The 24,951-nt window shown below is 35.3% G+C and overlaps 1 protein-coding gene and 1 long non-coding RNA gene across 3 annotated transcripts in view; both read left to right on the plus strand.

Moving 5' to 3' along the window:
• LOC122574105 (pleckstrin homology-like domain family B member 1) overlaps positions 1–19,124 on the plus strand; it is a 58,428-nt gene extending 39,304 nt beyond the window's left edge. The window contains exons 6-13 of one of the 2 annotated variants that reach the window (XM_043741264.1): positions 452–825; positions 1,202–1,352; positions 1,459–1,684; positions 1,878–2,043; positions 8,666–8,795; positions 15,959–16,123; positions 16,434–16,691; positions 17,205–19,124. In XM_043741264.1, the coding sequence (XP_043597199.1) occupies positions 452–825; positions 1,202–1,352; positions 1,459–1,684; positions 1,878–2,043; positions 8,666–8,795; positions 15,959–16,123; positions 16,434–16,691; positions 17,205–17,393 (1,659 nt within the window). In that variant the 3' untranslated portion in view covers positions 17,394–19,124. Of the gene's footprint in view, positions 1–451; positions 826–1,201; positions 1,353–1,458; positions 1,685–1,877; positions 2,044–6,292; positions 6,463–8,665; positions 8,796–15,958; positions 16,124–16,433; positions 16,692–17,204 lie in introns of those variants that run through there. The other variant, XM_043741273.1, reaches the window with a different exon arrangement.
• A 792-nt stretch (positions 19,125–19,916) lies between these two features.
• LOC122574246 lies at positions 19,917–24,080 on the plus strand. The gene is made up of 3 exons (XR_006318962.1): positions 19,917–20,449; positions 21,007–21,272; positions 21,355–24,080. It is a non-coding gene; the product is annotated as an uncharacterized LOC122574246 (long non-coding RNA).
• Positions 24,081–24,951: the final 871 nt, after the last annotated feature.

Here is a 24,951-nt window from a genome sequence, read left to right on the forward strand (position 1 = left end):
ACAGAACCATCGCGAGACAAATCGTCCCCAGTGGCCTATACCCTTTAGCATTAAATAGTGCCGAGAAATGAATAATTTCGAGTTTAAAGATACGAGTGCATTCGATGGTAAGGATAATCGAGAACGCGAACCTTATCCTCTTATCTACGTTTACCTTCGAGTTAAAATTTATTTACTTTTTCTTATTTCGCAATGAGATAAGGTATTACCCTTTGCTCTTCTTAGTCTTGCTCCAGCTTACTCAGTAACGTTCAAACATTCGTGCATCAAGCGTTTCTAAATAATAAATTTTAGAAGGAAGAAACGAATAATTATGAAAAAGCTCGTTCTCTTGTTTTCCAGGATCAAATTCCTAAAACAAAGTTTAGAACAGGTTATTAAGAAAAACAATGGTATCGTTTCTCCTATAATATTCTTTAAGCATTAATTATATGCATTTTGTGTGTGACAGCTCGAATTAGAAAAAGCACTGCTGTCTGCAGAATACGAGTCGGAATCGTTGAAACTCAGTCAAGACGAGGGTGAGAAGATAAAAGTACAGATGCGGATAAACGAACTGGAGAGACAGATGGCCGAGGATAACACGAGTCAAGCAAATTTGCAAGCGGAAGCAAAACAGAGAGTGCAAAGGGCTCAGCAGACTTGTAACAGTTTGGAAGAGGAATTGGCGAATTGCGTGGATGAAACCACGCAACAAAATATCAGCAAGAGACTTATGACTCAGCAAGACGTCCTGGAGTCAGAAAGGAAGGCCTTTGAAGATTTGGAGTTTCATCATTTGGAAGAGGAAGCGAGCAAACTGGCAACCAGGGAAGAGTTACAGAGGTAAAAGTATTTCATGCACGATTGTGCGATTAAGTTTCTTTAAATCCTTGTTGTTTTTTCATCCTTGTTTTACCTTCTTTGTGATACATCTTTCATTCTCAAAAATAATTATATTTTCATATTACATTTTGTTATATAATTTTATGATAATTATATTATATTTTTACTGACAATAAACCTGTCTCGTATCAACTGATATGCATGATCAATAGAGTCGATCAGTAACATAGAATTGATTTTATAGAAATTTTAATTGTTAAATTAATCCACGAAAGGGTTCTTCTATTACAAATTAATACATACTTTAGTATGCTAATTATATGGTGACTGACAATTGAGTCTAACAAAGATTTGACGATGTAAATGTCTGTTTTAGATACTTGAGCGAATTGACAACCAAGATAGAGACCAGAAAAGTTCGATTGAGCCACTTGGAAGCACAGAGATCTGAAGCAAAAAGCACAGCGACTAAAGATGCAAGAAGTCTTGAAAGGCAGAAGCTAACGCATTTGAAACGGTTGGAAGAAGTTAGTGAATTTGTTTGTCAGATTATTTACAAAACAAGCAGAATATTTCAGTTGTTAATGCCTGATGTTCGTGGTTTTTGTTTGATCTTGTCTCTTATCGTCATAGGGTCGAAACCGAGTTAGAGCGATTAACGATGAACTGATAAAATTGGCGCAGAATGCTTGCGAAAACAGAGACGAGAAACGATCTCCGAGCAGGGAAGACTTCGACAGGATCTCCAGGGTCACTACTGACTCTCCCATTGTAAACAATCAGGGCAGCTTGGGAAGGAAGACTATCGAATCCCTCAAAGAAATTGAGAGAAATCGACAGCTTCATTTAGCCAAACAAGGTAAATGGCTTTGCAAATTGTATAGCTAATAGTGTTAAATAACAGACAATTTATTTCTACGGACGCATTGTAATAAATAACAAAATGAATTTTAGAGTACACAATTACGAAGAGACTTATCTAACAAAATATTTAAACAGACAGTGAAACTTTTGATGCTATTAAATTATTTTCTACTTTACTCGTGTTACAGGCAGCCAAGTAATTTCGGAAGAAAGACGAAGAGTGGAGGAATTGAAACGAAGAGTTCAAGACGAGGTTCGGTCGCAGTGGGAAGAAAGGAAAATGAACTGTACCTCTTTCAACAGTGTTGAGTCAGGAGAAGAATCCTCCAGTTACTCAACGGGACCAGCAGAAAGGTAAGAGTCACATATTCAATTATGCAGCTTTCATAGTCCAAACCACGCATTCTTTGCTTGTTCTCGTAATGATGCGTTTACAGCTGAACGAATTTACAGACGAACGAATGCTAGTTCGCTCCCCACTTTAATAAAATTAAAAAATGATAGTGAAAACGTGAATCCGTTCATTTTATTAGAGTGGGGAGCGAACGGGCATTCATTCGCCTGGTTTAAACGCACCGTAAGAAAGTGAGGAGAAACGAAAATTGCATGGTTTGTGTTTGATAATCGCACGACAGAATCCTGAAAGTCTAAGAGAAACAACGGAGAGACAAGTACGTTCTGAATTTTGTGAAGCGATATTTTCCATTGTTATCTTTCTGTAAATTCTAAATATAAGTACATTGAAAAATGTATGGAATTTAAAATGATTTCACAAACACTTGCAAAGTTTACAATTCTTCGAACGATATATAACGAAAATATAGATAGGTAACTGATAAAACATTTTTGAACATAGATAACATGATTGCGTAACATCTAACAAATATAACAAATTTAAAAGTGCTCACAGTGTTGCTTAGTAAGTGTACAGTATAGATATATTCTTTGCACGTGTGTGTACAGTATACACGAATGACGAAATCGCCTCGTTCTGAGTGATCGTACACAATGTCACTTTAGCAATAGTGGCAGAACGTGTCTTATCTGTAGATTTAGTGATAAAAAAAGTCCTCGATGCAGTTAACAGAAATAGGAAGCGCGTGCGTTTTTCGATAAAAAATGATCGTTCGTAACTGTTCGACGGTTTCGCGGAGAAACGCATTCGCAGTATAACGCGTCAACGAGAGTCGTAAATTCTCGTCTCGATACGATAATCGACGCCACGAACCAGCCGATCCCCTATTTCGGTTAAGATAATAGGGATGGTTTGAATGATTGTAACACTGAGTTAACAGTTTAGATGTAACTCTTTACTCCCAACAACTTTTGAAGAATATAAGTGTCCGCGAGTGATGCGTGCGGGAGATGTAGAAGTGTTTTGAGCGAAGAGTTGTTAGCAAGTGATTTTCTGTGACGGTAAGGTTTGTAGGGAAAACTAGCGATGGATGCTGGCTGCTCCTCACCAATGGTCGCTCGCGGGTGGAAGTGGCCCTCGAACATCACACATGGGATTCCCATGTTTTACCTGAATGAGCAATAACCCTAAGGAACGTCTCGACTTTAAAGATTTGTAGTAATTTGTAATTAAGGGCCTTGATAGTAAAGTAAAAAATGCTAAATCTTATGACGGTTCCTTAGGATTATTGCGGATCCGAGTAAGTATGCTTCTAGAGCTGGTGATCATCTTGGCCGAAGGATGGATTATAGTATATGATAGGATCACGGGACTTAACAGTAACCATTGGTACAATTTAATTTATCGATTTAACTGAAAGGTATACTTTTAGCTGTATACAATCGCCAAGATGTCAAGAACAAAAGATTTCACTTGTTATGCGTTAAAGTATCGTGTGAATATTTCTGTAAATATTGTCAGAAACGTTAATATGTTTTCAGCATATTGTAGTATCCCCATCAACTAAATTCCGATGAACTACAGGTAAAAAACAATAAAAGTGCTGACGGAGCGAGAAAGATGGGCCATATACCCGTGGCCCTTTACGGCATTGGGTAATTAAAAAAGGTGTACTTGATCATGGGTCATCCACATCTGTGGAACACATGTGCATGCTAGGAATACCAAAACCGTGGTATGAAAGGTAGCCGTTAGTCAGTTGCGACTAGAATTGCGAGGGAGTTACAACAGAGTTGCGAGAGAATTGCGAGGAAGCTACGAGTAGTTGCGGGTTAATTGTTACTCGTGAATTGTCGAGTCGTTGTAAATTGTGAATTGTGAGTCGTCGGTTGAGTCAAGTCGAGTTGAGAACGAGTTGCGAGTTAGTTAATCATTAGTTGCCGAGTTGTTATAAGCTGTTGACTGTAAGTTGTAAGTTGTGAATTATCAATTTAGTTGTCTTAGTTATATCACATTAGTGCATTAAGTTCACGTTAAATAACCATCGTTTCCTGTTTAAATCACAATAAATAAATCTATAAAGATCACTAACCAGTGATTTCTACAATATTAATATCGCTTATGATGGGTATCATGTTTGTTAACACCGATCATCAATGAGTTAGACTCTGATTCTGACTAGTTTATATTAAACATTGGTATTTTCTTTTTTTAAAGAAAAAAGTGAGAGCACGATTTTCGCAGGATTAAGACGTACTCAAGGCGCGGCTATGCGTAACATTTAATAGACCTTCGCGTAACAAATAGTCGCGAGTTTTTCCTTTGTTTGTAAATGGAACGGGTTGTGCAAGAATTACATGGCGCACGTGATCTACTCGCGTCGCGTCACTTTTAATCGGGCAGTTTCGTGAAACTGGAATCCCATCGAGAGTAAAAGGTGTCGCAGCAGCCTTGATAGGTAAGGAGGAGCGACGCGAGGAAGCATCGGAATCGGCGTCGACGATCGTAGATTGTCCGGTTGATTACGCTGCCGGCAATAAAACGCTTTATCGGCTCTGCTGCTTGTCCCGCGCGTTACTTGGATACGCTTGGGTGGGGTGTTATCAAACGATACGGTATCTGTTGCAACGAGCTGCCTTTCCGCGGTTAGCTGACGCTGTTGACACGTCGTTTCCTCGTCATCTTACTCGTTGTGGTTAATGAAAGTGTACATTGAGTAGGAACTCTGGTAGTTCGGATAGACTCGATAAGATAGACGTTGCTTATTGCTAGAAGGCAGGATTTCGGTGATCTAGAGACGGATAGAACAAATATATATTATAGAAATCTCGCGTGAATCAGTGAAAAAGATAGAATTCTAAGTGACAAGCTTTGTGAATTAAACGAGAGTTGTAAATGAATGGATCTCAAGGTTTCGAGAATGTAACACGTGCATAGAGGATGGTTCTTAAGAGGAATATATGTGTTATACGGAAGCAGAACCGTTAGGAAAGGTTGAACTCTAATCATATCGAGCTTTGATTCTACAGCCGAGAAATTTGTAAAAAGTGAAATTTATCGATTTATCTTCTGAATAGCTCATGCGAACGACGGATCGCGTAGTAACTGTCTTTGATAATGAAGAAATCGTGGGACTTTAATCACGATCGTAAGAGAAAAATTTGAAATTTTATTTCAGTGATAAGATAAACGCAACTCGAACGAAACATATACGAATCTTATCAAATTTTACGGGTATATCGATGGTAAAATACGTTTCGTGTTTCGAGTATTTCCTCTTCTTAATTTGAAAATAAAGCAACGAACGATTCACGAGGAATAGAGTTTCGTGGTAATGAATGTAATCAGAATCGTAAGTGCAATTCGAATAACGTTTGTTGTAGAAGGACGCATCGTTGCATTGTAAGATCATAACAAAGGAAGGAACATTGCGATAATGCGAACACGATGAGCCCAGCGGTATAAAGATTGATTTATTTGATAGGTTGTCGTAAAAGTGTATTGCGCGGCTTTAAGATTTATCGTGGGACGGAATCGAGTAGAAAGTCCAAAAGATCGATCGATGACCTAAAGAAATCGTCGGTGATAAATGAAGAGACTATAGAAAACGAACATTGTGGAAAGAAGAAATATAAGCAAAATTAATTAATAAATAATTAGAGATTCTTTGTCAGACAGTCTTGTTTCAACTGCTTATTGGTATCGTATTTTATTAATTATATCATTATATTGACACCAAACTGTTTATGTATACCTATATCTGTAACGATTATTGATTTCTAAACTTCAGATTACATTGGCAGACTATAACTCTTGTTTCTCATAAGCAAACGGAGCCTTGATAACAGAGTACAACAAATGTGAAAGTTCCAGAATATACTTTGACAGAATCATTTCCGTTTGTAACTATAAGTTCTATCAAAATATTTTTATCGACTCGAGTAAAAGTTAAAAATTAAATTTTATTTGGTGAGAAGAATTCTACAAAGTTTCAAAGAAAATTTAAAAAATATTCGACATACGTGTAGACGCAATCTCGCAAGGTTATTCCACATGCTGATGCGTGCATTTTTCGAAGGTGAAAACGCAGTCAAGGAATCCATTAAGACGAAGAGCAAGGAAAAAGAAAGGAAATATTTATCGTTGAAGAACGTCGTAGTATCGTCTACTCTAGAGAAAAAGAAGAAATTGATAGTAAAATGATGCAATTGAAGATTTGTCAGAAGTCGTGTTGAAATTGTGTTAAAGGATTTTCCTGGAGAAGGCACAGTAAACGCGTGAGTGATCGGGAGGGTGCGAATTAAAGGGAGGAGAATGCACGAGAATGAACGCAAGGGAAGTGGGTGCGTCCGTTTTTAACGAAGCTAGGTTCAGAGGATGCAGCTTGATCACTTTCCTAACCAGCAATCGCTTTTACATTGTCAGCAAGGATTGGCTTTACAAAAATTTCTATCGACCCTTGGAAACGCACTCGCGCGAATTTCGCCATCGGTACTTGTGAGTTTAGAAAGATTTTGTTTTTACATATTTCTTTTTGTAATTTTCATTGATTAAATGTTTGGTTTCAAGTTAGAGGTCAACTGATCTTTGTAACACGTATAGAATTAACACAATTATGTGTTAGTTCCTTAGATAATTATACAATACTTATTGCATAACTAATAACGAAGCATTCTATAGCTTCTGAGAGTAATAACAAGAGAAACGCTCTGTTCCAATCGGAGCGTACATTTCAAAATAAATTCAATAAGATACGCGGCAACTAGCTTATAATTTCTTACGAATTGTCTGCTGTTAATTCCTATAAATTAATCCATAAATTACAAATTTCGTGTCGCTCTTGTTTGCAGCACGTGCTGAATGTACGATCCTGCCAAAGAGAGAAGCTTAACAGTTAAAATAAATTTCATCTCTTCGTTCTGTTCCAATGTCATCTCTCTCTTTCTCTCTCTCGCATCTTTTACTCGTTTATCAAAGAACTTTGATTTCAAGTAGTCTACTCAAATTTGGACAAGATATCTATGAGAATTCTTCCATTTAAACGACCGCTTTATAGTATATTTGATCACACCTCCTAGTCAAGATTACAATTTAACAAATACGAAGATAATAGCCTTTCTTCGCCAAACCAATATACCAGAAATATATTTTGAAACTTCCTCGTATGTATTATAACCTTTACTCCTGCACATTTTTACAAGAAAACGATAAAACAGTCATTTTGCCGAATTCTCCTCTTCAATAAGGTAACAGAAGAGACGATTGCACCTAACAGGATCACCCTGTATATACTTCTCTCTCTCTCTCTCTCTCTCTCTTTCTTTTTGTCTGCTACGGCTCCACCTCTCGACAATGACCACATCCATGGACACTGAGAGCTCGGCAAAAGGAGCAAACGAAATGAAAAAGATGACCCTGTTCCTGGGGGGCCAAGGACAACGTCTCCATAGCAACGGGATTGAAAAGAGTGTCGTCGAGTTCGGTTGAACATTGTAGAAGAATTAAATGCTATGCTGGTGGCACCGTCGAACCGGTCGACCGAGTCACTTTGTACTTGTTAGGTTTTAATAATACCTGCTGCGGCTATGGCCTCGCTGGTAGTGGCGATCCTCGCCAGCTAGAAGAGCCTGCTGCCTTCTCCGGCTTTTTTCGCGATCTCGCGTGGCTCAAGTTTACGGGACGGTGTTCGATACGCGAAACGAGAAGCACTCGAAGGAAGATCACATCGGTGATTACGTAAGATAAAAACCGGTGATATTCGATGCGGTTGACGTAAATCAGTTGGAAGATGCATTACTCGTGTGGTCCGGTTACCACGGTGCTTATGGCTGCTTCGAATTCGTTGCCAACCAACAATCCAATCGTTTATGTCGTTCCATTTATTTTCTGACTTTCTTTGTAACTGTCGAAATACTGTAGAAATCGTTGGTCGAAAATTTCGTATTGTTCCCTAGTTAACGATGCATCGAATCGTTCCTGGTTCTGAATTAGTGCTGTAAATTATTAGTGCCTAATCCTTCGCTTAATTTTCGTATCGATGTGATTTCGAATTGTTTTGCGAAAATTTTCACCGCAGATATTATTATCAATACCAGCTTAGATTCTTTTGACGTGTTCCGAGATGTGGAAAAAAGCAGACATATAGTTTGAATATGAGTGAAAAGGATATATAGGAATATACTTTATTTATTTGTTTTTTATTATTAAAAAAAATGTTGCGGTCCATCAGAGTTTATTTGCTTTTGGTGCAATTATATGATACTGCAACGGCAAAATAGAATAGTACAGAAACAATACGAACAAACAAAAAGATAAAATAGATACATGATTACGTAACTCCGATGTTACATATACTATTATAGAGGATTAATTATAATCTCAACTCAACTATAAAATAAATAATCTCAAGGCAGCTATGTATATTTCAAAGTCAATTTTAAAATCGATATGAATAGGAAAATAACTAACTGTAGAGTGCGAATACCGCAGGCACAATTTAATTCAAAAAATTGACAAGTTTTCGTTTACCCTTGTCATTGCGAATAAATTGAATTTCTTTTATCAATGCGATTTCGATGATCATTTGAAAATAGAAATCAATTAACGACACTAAATTTATAGTGGTAGCGGAAGCAGCGACAGTGCAGAGGGTGGAACCAACGAGAAATTATCTGCTAGCAAACTTTCGGAGCTCACGTCATCCAGTCCAGGACCTTCGAATAATTCCTACAGTCTGCTCCAAAATGATAACGTGAGTACATAAAAAAGTCTTTCTCCAAAATTTGCTTCTTAATTAGCTTTTCTATAATTAATAGCTGTTAAGGTGATATATTTTTAGAATACTAACTCTTCAAAAACATAGATATATGTATGTTCAGTCGCGATGAAAAATATCGATTAAAGATTAATGAACCTTTGCAAACATTTGTTCTATTGAAAACGGAATGAAAAATGGTCCTACACAGAACAATTTGGTCAGTGCAGACGGAAGGGAAATGTATATTTCCGATTAGGAAGTACTTATTAACAGTTTCGTGGCATTCACGATCATTAAAGCTTGACGAGACGGTTAACTCGAGACTGAACTCGTGACCGTCACACAGCAATTTCTCATGAATATTTAAAACTGATTCAGGGTAAATTAAAGGAGACGCATATTTCGTCTAGATGTCAAGACGACATGTTTCATGCTTCGAGAAAAATATATCTCATCTTGGCTAACGAAATGTCGAAGACTTTTGATGGGTCGAGCCGCGTTCTAATTTGTACGAAGGGAGCAAAAAAATAGTGAAAAGAAATTTTCTTAGGAATTTGTCTGAACATCGAAATTAAATCAGGGCCATTTGACAAAATTTCAAATGAGTCGTGGTTCTCTTTGCTCCACGATTTCGGCTTTCTAATCGTTGATAGCTTTGCCAAAATATCTACCACTACAATATGTTAGATAGATCATATTTTCAAATATTTTAGAGCATTTCAAGTGGAGAACACTGGAATGAGATTGTTTCACATTTGACTTTTTATATTAAACTTGAATGATAGAATTCTAACCACGTCGATTAGGACAAAAATGAAACAGAAAATTAAACAGATAATGTTGGTGGTATACATATGTATATAACGAAACGAAAAATCGATAATTATAGGAAATTCTGTTTCTTATCGCTACTGACGAGTTTCAGCTTAAAAGTTCTATCGTCAAAAAGCAAACAAAAAGTCCCATCGCTATATTTATCTACTGTTCACCGTGATGCCGATAAAAGTTGAGTGGTTAGTCATCCGTTGGGATGTTTATTCACTTTAAAATTCGAATCAATTTCTGGTTTGGTTTGTGTAAAATGCGTTGAAAACAGACTGATGGACAAATAAGTGCAGTGGAGTGAGAAATTTGGAAAATTTATAAAAACTGTAGCAACTGTTTATTGCAAATCATTATATGTATAGTCTTTCTATTTCAAAATTACACGAATTTAAATCATTAATTGCATTTAGTCTATATTCCATCAGTCAATAAGTTTGTAAGTATTAATTTTTCATAGCCTGTTCTTTAATTCATACTTTTTATCAATAGCATATGTTTTATAATTTTTGCACAAACTAGCTTCTAAAATCGCTATTTCATTACTTATTTCGCTTTTCACTTATTTACCTTATTTAGCTTATTCAGAATTTAATATCCATTATATTACTTAATATTAATATATTAATACATTAATTCAATATTATTTAATATGCAAGAGAAAATGGAGAAAAGCACAGAATTAACAGCAAACGAGTTTGTTATTCGAAAAGTTTTGAAAATGAGAAAACTGATCGTGTATGTCAAACTTACTCGATCATTTCAATCATCCAGAACATTCACTTAGACAGCCTAATTTTAGTAATTACGACCGGCGACCATTGCACCTAACGGATTCAATGAAATCATCCGGGGTCAAGGAGTAGCTTTATGTCATGTCTTTTAATGAAACGAAGACAGATCTTAAATTACTCGCACACTAAGAAAAGTTTTAATACGGGAAACTTGTTTCGTATAAAGAATCTGTAATATGCTATTAAAAAAGAAAGATTCATGGAATATTCAACTTAATTTCTTACATTTATAACCATCGTTGGAATATTTTAACTTTGCAAAAGTATGACTGCAATGAGGCAAGTATGACCATGATGTGAAATTTTTCATCGAAGTAAAAGCTCAAAAGATAAATGTATTTATTTGGTAATCATTTAAAGAAACGTTATTGACAATATTATCTATTTTTATATTCGTAGTATGTGCATTCTTTTATATTATTTATAGATTAAATTCATTTCCAGACTATTTTCAATATTCATTATAATAAGAATATTTTCACACGCGATACATTATAATCTGTTCTTTTGACATTTATACGAATCTCAATATGCACGAATCACCGTAAATATTAGTGTAAAATTTTTCTGATACGCGTATTTAATATTTATCATCTCCTATCAGCAATTCGCGTGTAGTACGCGATGCAGTTCGCGTTGCTCGCATACGAGTTGCTGCATTTACACGTGAAATTACTGTATAATCATGACATGTTTATTAAGATTTTCAGACGAAACTTCCGGGATAGTGTAGTATGTCACGTTGTTTCAAAAATGTCGCTTTAATACTATCAAAAACAGGTTTCGAGTATTAATAAGACGAAGGTGCTTGCCTTTTCCATGTCGATTATTTCTCCCGATAACGTGGAAGACGTCAGACAATTCCTTTCGAAAGTTACCGTAAATGTATACCGCGCAGTGAATCTGGTCTAGACTAGGTGTTTAACTTGCCAATTTCTGGATAGCTGTAAATGCATTCTGAATGTTATAGTCGTGCTAATATCCTGTTACAATACAGATTTCATCTTTTAGGATATCTGTTGATTTCATTTTATAATTTCATTGCACGAACTGTTTATAAAATAGGTATGTGTAAAGTAACAACCAGCAATCCTATTTTTATTTCTATTGGATAATGCCAAAATGGCGAGAATCTCTTTTGCGTAAATTTATCTCTACCGATAATATAATTAGTAGTCTGTATTTTTATTTGGAAAAGAAATAATCGGGTCTCTTTGTGTCTCTTTTCCTTTAGTCCAGAGTTAGACATTTTTCATTCTCAACTTTTATCATTAAATAGTGTTCCAAAAATGACTTTCTGATTTCTTTAGGGTCACAACTTATAGGAATTTTAGATCATCGATACAAATTTATCGATCGTCCCCACAGCAACTTTCAGGAAATATTGATACTCGTCAAACATCAAACGATTCTTTCTACAAACTTACTGTCAAACTGTTCAAACATGTCGTATCTCTAAATTTAAAATCATATTTTCAAAACGATCGACGAACATTTGTATACTCGCGATGAGGCCTGATTCGAGGAAGATGTAATTCCTCCTAGCAGGATATTCGAAAAGCGTCACAATCGCAACGGACCAGGCGACGTCGAGTTATTTTTCTTTTTTTCTTTTTTTCTTTTTTTTTTTTGTTTCGACCAAACCCTGAAGAATTCGCTTCGTCTACTTGTTCGCGCGAACGAAGAAGTTTTACGGTCGACCGTAAGGAATAACACGAATCGCTTCCTCGTATGTGTTCCACGAACTCGTCGATTTTCGCGTGCTTCCTTTGTCGACTCGCCGTTTCAAATAGCGGAAGGTCTCGAGTGTGATGACCCCTTTTTTTCCGCTGATGGAAATACGCTTCGTATTATCAACAGTATACACTTGCATTTCAACTTCTTGCCGAATGGTAGAATTTTTGCAAATTTTGAAAGGACGATGTGTAGTTTCATACGAATCAAAAGTCTCATGTAAAGAGTGTTTGCTCTAATAATCTTCAAGATCTGTTAGCTGTAGTATTTACGATTAAACGACGAAGAAGAACTGTATAATTCGTATACGCTGAATAAAAAATATCAATGCACAATGTCATGCGCACGAGACGATTTTATTAATAAACGGGTCTCATTTTCGTAATGGAATCGTGTCCTTCACGATACGTAGTTTACAGTGCTGAAGAGAAACACGAACTTCCGAACGCGTATTTCACAAATATCCGCTACATTCTGGAGCGAATGTTTTCGTCGCCGGCTGTGTATTTTTGCGATGATACTTGCGTATCTAGGACTCGAATGATTCGATGCGTCAATGTTGCAAAATCGACCAACGTCTATGTGCGAATAAAATTTGCGAATTGACCATCACTATCAACTTCAATTGCAAGATGTAATTTTCCTCACAAATTCCATTTTCCTTTAGCCAACATTTAATATGATTAGAAAAAACTCAATTTATTTTTTACCTACGTTCAAAACATGATAATATCGATATATCCAAAGCTTCTAGAAAAAAGCTTTTCGATTTAACAGTAACTCGTGATGAATTGTTACGAAACGACAAAAGGAGTTACTTTTCAATTTGAAATGAATTTCCTGTCGGTCTTCCTTTTATTTTTGTCGCGTTATTGATTTAGCCAGCTCAGCATTTCAATCTGTACGAAATTTTTTCAGCCTTACTTTCGTTCCACCTTTTTCAATGATTCATTGTCACGATTATAGCTATGCGAAAAGAAAAATTTACAAATGTAATTCAATCGTACGCATGATATACGAAACAGTGGCCATATCGTTTTTACGCGATTCAAAGACGAGAAAAAGAAATAATAGAAGTAACAACTCTCTACAACTTTGCTAACAATTTGTAAAGTATGAAATTAAAATGAAAGTACAAGTATTCTATAAATGTCGATCTAGCATTTTTACAGTACAAAAAAAGATGAAGAAATATACTATTCAAAATCTTAAATGTCCCAGAAATATGTATGTCGTATCTTTTCGCTATGAAAGTGTACTATTGTCTAGCTAACTAACCGTCATTTCAACATTACGTGATATTTTCATACGTTACTAACAAAGTCTATAAGGTTCTAGATATGTATTCATAAATTGCATATAAAGATACGACTATTGTCCACTGATATCTTTTTTCGAATAATTACTATTTTCCGAATGACATTTCAGCTTTACTCGAAACCTTTTAATGATCCTTCATCGAGCATTCCAAGACAATAAAATCAACAATTTATGCAATTTCCACCCACGTTAATGCGATTCATATTTCAAATCTCCTCATCTTCGCTAAGGAAAAGAAGAAAGGAGAGAAAAAACGAACAGTGACATCGTTTCGATCAAAGAATGATAAACGAAAATTGTTTTCGCCGGCTTACGACTTACGCAACCCCGCAATACTACGTGAACTTTTTCACGGCAACGCTCGATGTCAAATAAAATTCACATAAAGCCCAGTGACGCAGATTCCTCAAATGCTACGCAGAATACAGAAACAACTCTGTATCCCTTCTGTATCATTGTTAAACAAATGGGTGGTCATCGGCACCACGAATGATGACTTTGCTCGTGAATGAGCCACTGATTTCCCGAGTGTAGAACAAGATTTCGAGAAGAGGGAGGGAGACGCATTTTAACTTGCGACCAGCCTGTTGAACGACGAACGTTCGTTCGTGGACATTAGTTCTTCACTGTCGTTCATCCGTTTCGAACCGGAGGATTCAACCGCTCGGTGTGCCTGACCACGTTTCACCGAAGCTTCTTCTGTTTGTTTTCAATATTTTGTTTGTTCATAATCGAAGGAATTAATTAAAAAATCGAACATTGAAATTCATTAAATTGAATAATCCTCATCGATGCTGAGTACTGGAAGATATTTTGTTTTGTAATTGTATGATAGTACTGTTGTCCCGTTTATCTCTTTGTTTGGAAGTAGTAGTAGTACTGTAGAGAATTTCAAAATGTCTTTGATGTGGATGAGTTACATGAAGAACAGGACCAAAAAGAAGCATGTTCGTCGGCGACGAGTAAGTGATAAATAGGCGAAGTGTGTGAAATGGTCTTAAATGGACTTATATACATATATCTTTTATAACTAGTTTAACGTTGCATTTTGTTTTCTGCTTCGTTATTTATTTTTTATTAACAATAACGAGTTAGTTCGTAAACATTTTGCATGGCAATTGAATAACGTTTCGTTGGTATTGTATATTTAATATAAGAGCATAACGTAAGAGAGTAAAAAATTATACCGTTTAGAAAATTTATGAGACTCGAACAGCAAAGCTGTATGTGTTACTTGGTGATAAAAATAGTGACAGACGCAAAGAACAATCTTAGAGACAGGCATTACAATGAAGAAACTTGTATTTTTAGATTAGGAATGATAGTGACATGTTCCAGTGTCTTTGGATTTTTTAAGTATTTTATATACTTACTTACTAAATAGATAAAAAATAGTATATAATTAATTATAATCTTACCAGATTTATAAAAATCACGAGTCCTAGAATTCAATTTTCAATATGATAAATAAAAAAATGTCTCGATGAATATACGTGCGAAGCAAAACATGACCGAAAACAGAATGCTATTGAGTGAAATTTCATTTTCAGTGAAAGTTCGTTTAAAACATGTTCTCCCCGATTGTTCGAACCAACGCATGACGCATTATTATCGAAGAGGGTTGCCCGTTTCAGCGAAACAAAACGGTACACGAGCCCTTTGACTAACAGACGAAGAAAGACAAAAGGCAACGGGTATTATCGTTCTCACCCGTACGCCATTCTTTTGGCTCGCCTCATTGCGCAAATTTTTCTCGTTAAATATGCTTGACAGCCTGCCGTGACCTAACGAGCGTTGGTTTGAATTATTTCCAGCAATCCATTAATTCCTATCGTTCCTTGCCGCGAAATGAAAAATTACCAGATTACGAACGAAACTTTAAGACTTTATCACGGTGCGACGCGACATTGACTCGTCAAGTTCGGATAGAAAAAAAATATGGGAAGAGTTTCACCTTCAATTGGTTGCATCCTCTTTTGAATCGATTCTTATAAGATTATCTTTGGAAGTCTTCTTTTCTCGAAGAAAAAAAGAAAAGGGAAAAAAATGTTTACAAGGAACAGCGTGAACAGGTGTGATTCTCACGCATGGTCTCCTCCAATTTGAGATTTATAAATAACCGTAGGTTAGAAAGCGAATATATGTATAATACGTAGTATGTATGTACATATACATCTCTGAACAGATCGCTTGAATGTAGATTAGAAACGATGTATAGCTTTTTCGTTCTTCTCTTTTCTGTTTGGCATTTTTTTTGTTGTTGTTGAATTTATATTTCCTTGTCAGTAGAATAATCGTTTAGATTATTTTATATATTGGAAAGATTTTACTCGATTATTCGTAGAAGACTCAGTATATTGAAGTGATTCAAATCCTGCAAATGGTAGATGAGTTATGTTGATTTTAATGGAAATATCTACCTAAGTAATATGATTCAAGTAACACTTACTTTTTTCATTTAACACGCGATATTCGTTTGTATTACAGATGAGAGACGATCAAAGGACATCAATGGAAGGCGAGAGACTTAGCAATAACAGTGGTGGAATAATCGACGGAAACGGAAGTCGTCCTCTTTCACAAACTTCCAGCGAAATGGATACCCTTGGACCACTGCAACCGGTCAAACATCGTGAAAAGGCAAAACTGCAGGTATACTGATCTTTTTTCAATTATACGTTACGAATTAGTCGAATCACAGTCATTTTTTAGTGCTTTGAAACCTAAATGTTCACGATAATAAACTATCATCGAAAATTATATTTCCATCGTCTTTTTAAGAAAATGAAATTACCACGTGTTACGTAATAAATTACAACGTATTAGAATGTTCGTGTTCACAAATTATAGATTCTATTTTCACGCAGTTCGATGCGCAACAGTATGGTAATACTGTTTAAACGGTAATTTAACTTGACAGTTCAGTTTCACGGTTTGTAAATTCGATGATTTATGAACGCAGAGGCCGCTTACGAGATACCTCCCCATCAAGTCGGAGTCCCTGGACCTGAGGCATCACATTGAGACCGCCGGGCACCAGTTACCCCTAATACACGATGTCACGGTCGATACGACCAGTTGCAGTGGTTACCTGTCAAAAATGAGCAAAAAGTTCCATCACTGGAACAAACGGTGGTTCGTCTTCGACCGAAAGAGGAAGACGTTGTCGTATTACAGCGACAGTTCGTCCAGGAAGGCGCGCGGAATGATCTATTTCCAGGTATACTACATATGTACAGGGTTATCACATTTTTTATATAGATATTATATTGCAAATCATTATTCAGAGATTTCCAAGAATCTACCATAACTTTACATGGTAAATATACAAGTAAAATATCAAACAAATATAGTAGATAATACATTTTTTATATTATTTATATCTATAGGTAATTATATTCTATTTATCACCAGCGTGGTATTGAAATGCTTTTGAATAGATCCAAGAAAACAATAGAATTTTTTGCGAAAACTGATATTGCTACTAATTGTGACCATTTAACACGAAGGGTCAAGTAGATCAAAATGTGAGTTGTACTCATAAAACTGAAATGAAATAAACGGGGAGATTGTTATATGTAATTGCCTACTTACATATATGGATAGTGCAACCTATCACGCAGAAATAGGTTCTAGTACTTGTAGAACTCGTCGAATATTAAGTTGATTTTTCAATAATAGAACAACAATTTCGATAATAATAGAAAAACGCAAAATGCTTTCTTATGTTTAGTCGATTGAAGAAGTCTACGTGGACCACATGAATACTGTACGATCGCCACAGCCGTCACTGACTTTCATCGTCAAAACATCATCTAGGCTATATCATTTAATGGCACCGAGTCCAGAGGCTATGAGAGTTTGGGTGGACGTTGTATTCACTGGCGCCGAGGGATATCATGAATTCGATCACGGTATCTGATAAATCAACCGTTCTCACGTTTCTGATCGAGATTCGTTTTATTCTCGAGGATCCTGCGATAACACGATTCCTCGGCTATAGCCTGTAGGTTTAGTCGAGTTGTTAGTTAAACGAGCTTTGTGATCGTTTGAAGATACGTTTTGTCACGAGCACAACTACAACCGCCTATACTTTGAAGCTGGATTTGACTTGCATATCTAAGACACAAAGGTCTCTTAAGTTTTACAGTGAAAACTGATAGTTACATTGATGCTAGATCACTCGTTTAGGCAGCTATATACAAAAGTAAATCCAAAGTAATAACATTAATCGTGAAAATTATAGGGACAAAAACGAATACAATGTAGACAATGATCATAGTGTTTTAGCCAAATACACCTAATGAATTGAATGACGATTAAGGTGGATGAATCGATGAACGATTTATTTATATAATTTATATGATTTAATGGTGAAATTCTGGATCGATGATGGAAGTGATTATATTTGTGTCAACATGTTAAAAGACGAGGGCATTGATGATACGTATATTGAAATATTACTTATTGAAGTGTAGGCTGATCATAACTTGATTCTATTTAAACGATATGGATAAATTTTATAGGATCTATTGTTAAATTTTGTAGACATTATTAATCTAGTCTTCCAGCATAGCTATTTTCAAGAATAATGAGTTAATATCCCAACATTTCATAAAGAAAGTCTTAGACGATACTTCAATGTGTATTCTGGTGTGAACCAGAAATAGTCCCTAAGAAATTGTAAATATGACCTATTTTACATTTTACAATTATATGTACTTTGACAATTTGAGTAAGGATCTTGATATTGTTTGATACCGAAGATTGTATGGAATAAAATCTTCCATATCTCTTTATATACCCAAAGGAATTTTTAGAATATATACATACATGACTCTGAAATTTATATATTGAACTTTCAGTTCTAGAAATGATTATAGGCCTTTCATATGTCTCTTATTAAATAAGAAAGTTTCTCTTACATACTAATTTTCACTAGCACGATAATAAACGCTATTGTAGGTATTCATACCAATTCGTAATACGCAAATTATGAATATTCCCTGACATATATAATGTTCGTCTTTATGGAAAGTAATTTTTAATGAACGAATAAGTCTGAATATAGTATATCGTATGAATCAAGATATCTCAAATAATATTTAAAAGTTGAAAGAGCTTATAAATGTAACAAAATTTATCTGAGTTCTATGTATCTACAATTTAAATATGTGTTCACAATATTTTAATTGCTGATCAACTGCCTTACATATCAAATCGAGGAATACCTGTAGGTAGTATACAGATTGTTGAATATCCCATACAATTTTATAACATAATTACATATATGTAAATGATTATTTGAGCACAAGGAATGATTGATTGAAACACATCGATCGAAATATTTTATGTTTATGATCTTTCTACTTTGTACGTCATTGGCTGTTATAATTATTATATATACAATTCACTTATCATTACATGTATCATATAACTGAATTTTTGTTAAAAATTATCCCATTAGGTTAAAATAAATTATAAATTATATTATGTACTGTGCATATGGTATTTTTGGATATATTTACAAAAGATATTAAAATGCTCCTTATTAATAAGCTATTCACCTTGTAACGAATGTATAAATGCCTAAGTATTTTAAGAGTAATTGTCTTGTTAATTTCTGATGATTAAACATCTTAATTACTGTTAAGTTTTTTAAAAATTTCCTATTCCAACAAAAGACATATTTTTACTTAAGTCTTATATCTATTACTTAAATGAAATTTAATGAAACGTGAATTTACTCAAGAGAATCATTAGCGTTTTCTAGAAGCAAATAGAGTAACATGGAAACTAAAAAATCGAATTAACAGTAGTGTCATTTATCTTATTTCTGACCTGGCTTTTGAGACACTCAATTCTACTAAATCATTAGTGATTACGTATTTTAGATAAGAAGGAAAATTCAAAACTTTTGTTTAAAAATATAACCTTATTCAATTAGGTGTTGTCCGTTTTTGTTGATGGCCTTTTGCCATCTTTCAGGCAGTGTCATAATTCCATGTTCATAAAACTTCTTATTTTTGCCAACAAAAAACTGAATTAAATGTGATTTTACACCATTAGCATCATTAAAAATTTTGCCATTTAAGGAGTTCTGCATAGAACGAAATAAATGATAATCTGAAGGCGCAAGGTCAGGGCTATATGGTGGATGTGACAACACATCCCAACCTAGTCCCAATAATTTTTGACGAGTGACCAAAGATGTGTAGGGCCTTGCATTATCATGCTGGAAAACAACACCCTTACAATTTGCCAATTCTGGCTGCTTTTCTTGTACTGCATCGCTCAGTTTGGCGAGTTGTTGAACATACACGTTTGAATTAATCGTTTGGTTTTCTGGTAAAAGTTCAAAGTACAGAATTCCTTTATAATCCCACCAAGCTGACAGCATAATCTTTTTTGGTGAATCTCAGCTTTTGGTGTCATCTGGGCTGTATAAACTATCCACTTTTGATCGCCAGTAATCAGTCGTTTCAGAAATGAATCAATTTCGTTGCGTTTCAGAAGCGAATCGCAGATGCTAATGCGTTGCGTCAAATGAATTTCCTTAAGCTGATGAGGGACCCATATATCTAGTTTCTTGACATAGCCAAGCTATTTTAATTCTTTTTTTAATGCATGTATGCGATACATTGAGCTTCTCACGCGTTGTGCTATGACGGTCTGAATCGATAATGGCCTCGATATGGGTCTCATCAACTTCGACTGGATTTTTCAATGAAAAATCACCAGAACGAAATTTGGCAAACCAATTTTGACACTTCTTTTCTTTTAAGGCTTCATTCCCATATACGGCACATAATTTCTTGTGTACTTGCCTTTTCGGAAATAATACGATAAAATATGTCTGAAATGCGCGTCTTGTTCTTCCATTTTCAAATTGGGATAAAAACGAAACTAAATAACTAATCGATACAGTTTTTTTACTAAATTAAAGGTGGAAGTCCAAACAACAAGAAAACAATATAGGTTAAGTGCTTTGAACACATTGACAAAACAAAAGAATATGCTAAAACCATCTATTAACAAAATCCGCAATCACTTAGTTGCCAGCCCAATAATAAAAAATGCAACGAGCGTGTTACTGCATATTATTATTCTATCTATACATAATATAATGTAAAGTTCCCGGCAAGCGTATGTATGTTCAAACTAATATCGAGCACCACTGAACAAATTTCGATACGATTTTTACAATTTTAAAGAGCATTTCTCGACTAAATTTTAGGCAAAGATTAAGGATACATCTCTATTCTTTGTCTACGCCCCGGTCAGAAATCGCACGCGTGATATAATTTCGTTCCAAGAACATTTATCTTACATAATTAATTAGTTACAATTAATTCATATTTCACGAAGCACGTTTTACTAGTGAGTGCCAATACGTATCATCGTGACGCGACAATTGATGATGGAAAGCAGTTGAATTTCGCGATGCCTAACGTTATCTATGAATGAGAAGTCGCATGTTTTTATCCTATTTAGGATAGGGTACATGTGACATTAAATAGAAATTTGTGTCTCAGGTTATGAAATACCGACCTGTCAAAAATCAGACTGTTTCTTACGCCCTCTGTGATTTCTTACGGCGAATATGGGAATCATCACAGACGGACTCATCAGTGATTACACAGCGAGTATACGGCATAAATCCTGCACCTTATGGTCCCATGTTCAGAAATATCGATCGTGTAAAAGAAACAGAGTGTTTGTTACGCCCTTCGCAATCTACAGCGATGAGTACAGGAACTGTATTCAATCCAACCAATAAAGTTGGTAATGGAAAGGAAAGGTACAAGTATACAGTGTGCGACACGTAACTGGAACCACATCGATTACTGCATAAATAATAATTTTAATGAAAAATGTTTCAGATAAAAATTGAATGATTTCAAGGAGGACGTAATTTGGTATGATTAGTTTTTGGTAATTATTTGAAAGTCTCTTCATCATCGGTTTCGATGATTTTTTAATATATTGCCGGGGCATGATTCTGAACAACTTTTGTTTATGCATGTGTCACGTAAACTTGACGGTTAGATGATAAAAAAGAGAAGGTTGAGTCGTAACACAACTTTATTCACTAACACAGCACAGGTTTACAATAATCGTGACTGATGTTGACTATTCTAACGGTCAAGAATAAGTGAAGTTTTACTGACGATACTGTGTCTGAGGAAAGCTAGGGGGTGGGTGTGTCTAAGGACACGGGACCATCGGATTTGTTGATGACAATTTTGGTTAGGAAAGTGAGGGCAGTAGACATTGCTTCTGATTGGATAAAAGAAGCTTGGTGGACTAGGAAGGGTCTTAGCCGCCCTCGATAGATAGTTGCTAGTGTGAAGTATCGTACGTGAGAAAAACTAATTTTCCCGTGTCTTCCCGTAGTAAACAGTAAGCTTTAGAAACGAGTCAGTAAAGGGATGTCGGTATGGTCTGAAGAACTTTAGTTAGAAAATGCCCGAAATTTATGATAGGTCCTTAAGACTATTGAGGGTATGCAGTAAGGATGTGCGGACATCTGATTGTCATCTTGCCCGCGGTGTGTGGCCTGGTCTAGGTAGAGTGTCCCCCGACGTAACAGTGGGTCATTGAAGTAATTGAAGGTACGCACATATCTGCCCTCTAATGTGGATTGACGTCACACATGCATGTCACCGCCGTTCAGGCCTAAATATTTCCGAGATACTCGTAAAAAGAACTAGAAAATCTATTCTTGCTACACACAGAATTCTGCCCATTTGTTTACATCTACCAATCATCGATCTATTTATGTAGCATAAAAAATTTGAATCTGTGTATGCTGCATCTCCGAATCTGTTAGTTATTCTCTACCTGTATTAAAAGTCATTTAAGAGTTAAGAAATCTAATCATAATGATATTATATGAATTTCTAAATTTATGTAATAATTACTATCAGTTGGTGCAGTTTTTAATTGAACGAAAAGTAATTCAGACACCCAATAAAGATGATAAAGACAAACAAGGATTGCCGGTCACCTTGCAGCGGCCGGATTGGAAGGACTAACCCAAACCCAATACATTGATAATATTTATGTGTAATTCATGTATAAAATATTTCTTACAGCCTCGCATATTCACTTCTGCGCGGAGCTTATATCCGAAGGATCTGTAATTTCACTAAAATATTAAAGTTACAATATCTTTTAAATTAATCATTTTTCGCCCCAAGTAATACATTTGTGTAGGGAATTAAAAAGTGTTACAAGATTAAAGTTACTATATCTTTTAAACTAATCGTTTTTCCAAAGAAATGTATAGTACCACTTAAAAAAGTTACATTGACACTAAAATCTCTTTGAATAAAAATGTAAAAAGATATCAAAATATGTTACATCTACCTATCGAATTTTCGCCCATGAAGTCAAATAATTTTCATCTAAAACATTTTTTCACATGTCCAATACTTACTCTATTCAAAAATCTTTACTTTTTCCGATCGCCTTTGTCATTGTGCGAAATGATAAATGCGAGTTAAATGGACATATGTATGTATGCCGTATATACATATATTATAGATCTTGGATTTCTTGGTGAAAGTATAGTTGCCAAATCTCATCCTACAACGCAGTTGACATATTTCGATTGAGGTTTGGGTTAGGGTTAAGTTTTTCTTCGGATGCTGTATATACAGGCGCGACCCTTACGATTTCATAGCGTAATGTATACGATCCGGTTTCATGATCTCAATCGTGAGAGCGCACGGTATTTTTACTGTTTTTACCTTCCTGCAAATTAACGTATGAACCGATTTTAACTTTATGGGTTTCATTTTGTACATTTTTTCAATACCTACATGTTCCAATATAAACTTTTTTCTATAAAATCATTATTTCTCTTTCTACAGACGAAAATCCCGTCTTTTACGCACTTGTGCGTTTTTTTTTTAGCAATGGCGCCAAACTTTTTACGAGTCTCACACATTTCATTTCTAATGACCTTGCGAACTATTTTGTGCAAGAAAATAATTTTCCCGAATTGTGGATGTTTCAAAGGCTAATTCAAATGGCTAATAGTCTTGGACTGATATCCGCAATATGTGAAAGAGGAAAGGAAGCTAACTGGTTGGAAGAGGGAGAGGGAGAGAGAGAGAGAGAGAGAAACAGACAGACTGACAGACAGAGAAAGAGTGAAGGAGAGAAAACCTTCTGAATAGATCCGAAACTGTCAAGTTATTTGAAAATGATCGGACTATCCATAAGCCCGGGGCCACACGAAATGCCTTGTAGAAATACATTGTCGTATATGGAAGTTGACACATGAACGGTGTGCGTCACCGTCAACACTGCTTGCAGCCTGTATTACTTTTTTCTCGACACATCTAACTTCATATAGCTAAATTAAGTCATACGCGAATTATGCTACATACTTTTCATAAGGAATCATTGACGCCTGGTGTACACTTCCTCGTCTTTGTCGTTTTTAACTGGGTAATCAAAGAGGAGACATATGATATGATCACAATAAGATCGTAACGAAAAATGTTGCACCTCTGTACAGGGCTTCAAATATGTTAACTTTTGCCGTAAAATGTCAAATAAAATATGTATAATAAAAAAATATAGAATAAAATGCAAAAATAAATTCTCATGTTGTCTTTTAATACATGCAATTGTTACATACCTTTCCTTCGCCTTAGTTCCACTATTCCTTTTGTAATCAAATTTTTAAATTTTTGAAAATTTGGATAGTAAAGTAATAGTATTAATAGGGATGGACCACATGCAGATGTGAAAGAAGGTTTTTATCATCCCAGAATATGTTTAATATTCATAATCATTCATAAACACTCGATGGGAAAAAGAGAAAAAGTTAAAGACCGTTACATGCATCGTGCCGTTAAAAAAAATCTGTATGTTTTACGGGAAAATAAAGCATTATACATGCTTGAAATTATATAAGTGGTGGAATGTAAGCGAAAAAGCAACGTAATGCACATATACATATATACACATGCTGCAAAATAGAACTAAACAAATGCAAACAAAGAAGGAGAATGCTATAAAGCTCACAAACACGTATTGTTAAAAAAATAAAACTGGTTATAGATTCTTCAAATGCAATAATTTTGAACGCATCTTCATAGTGGAGCCTACGAATCCGAACTGTTGCCCGAATTAATGTCAATAACTTCAACATGCATATCGATACTGTCATCATCAGTATGTTCTTCAACAAAAGATGAAATATCAGAGGACGACGTGGCTGGTTCACATTGTGATATAATATCCTCTGGTACTAATGGCGTATTATCATCAAGCATGCAATTTCTACTATTAGAACTACTTTGTAAATGTAATAAAATATTTTTTTCGAATCATAAGAGGCACTGCTTTTACCGAAAGATTCAGATGATAAGTAGCATCGTGCATTCGCTAAACGGAAAAGAAGTTTCCCAAACAATCAGACTTGAGCCGCGAAGTCATTAAAAACGTAATTCCTTCTTCTT

This window comes from Bombus pyrosoma, linkage group LG2, assembly GCF_014825855.1.
Source record: "Bombus pyrosoma isolate SC7728 linkage group LG2, ASM1482585v1, whole genome shotgun sequence".
NCBI lineage: Eukaryota > Metazoa > Arthropoda > Insecta > Hymenoptera > Apidae > Bombus > Bombus pyrosoma.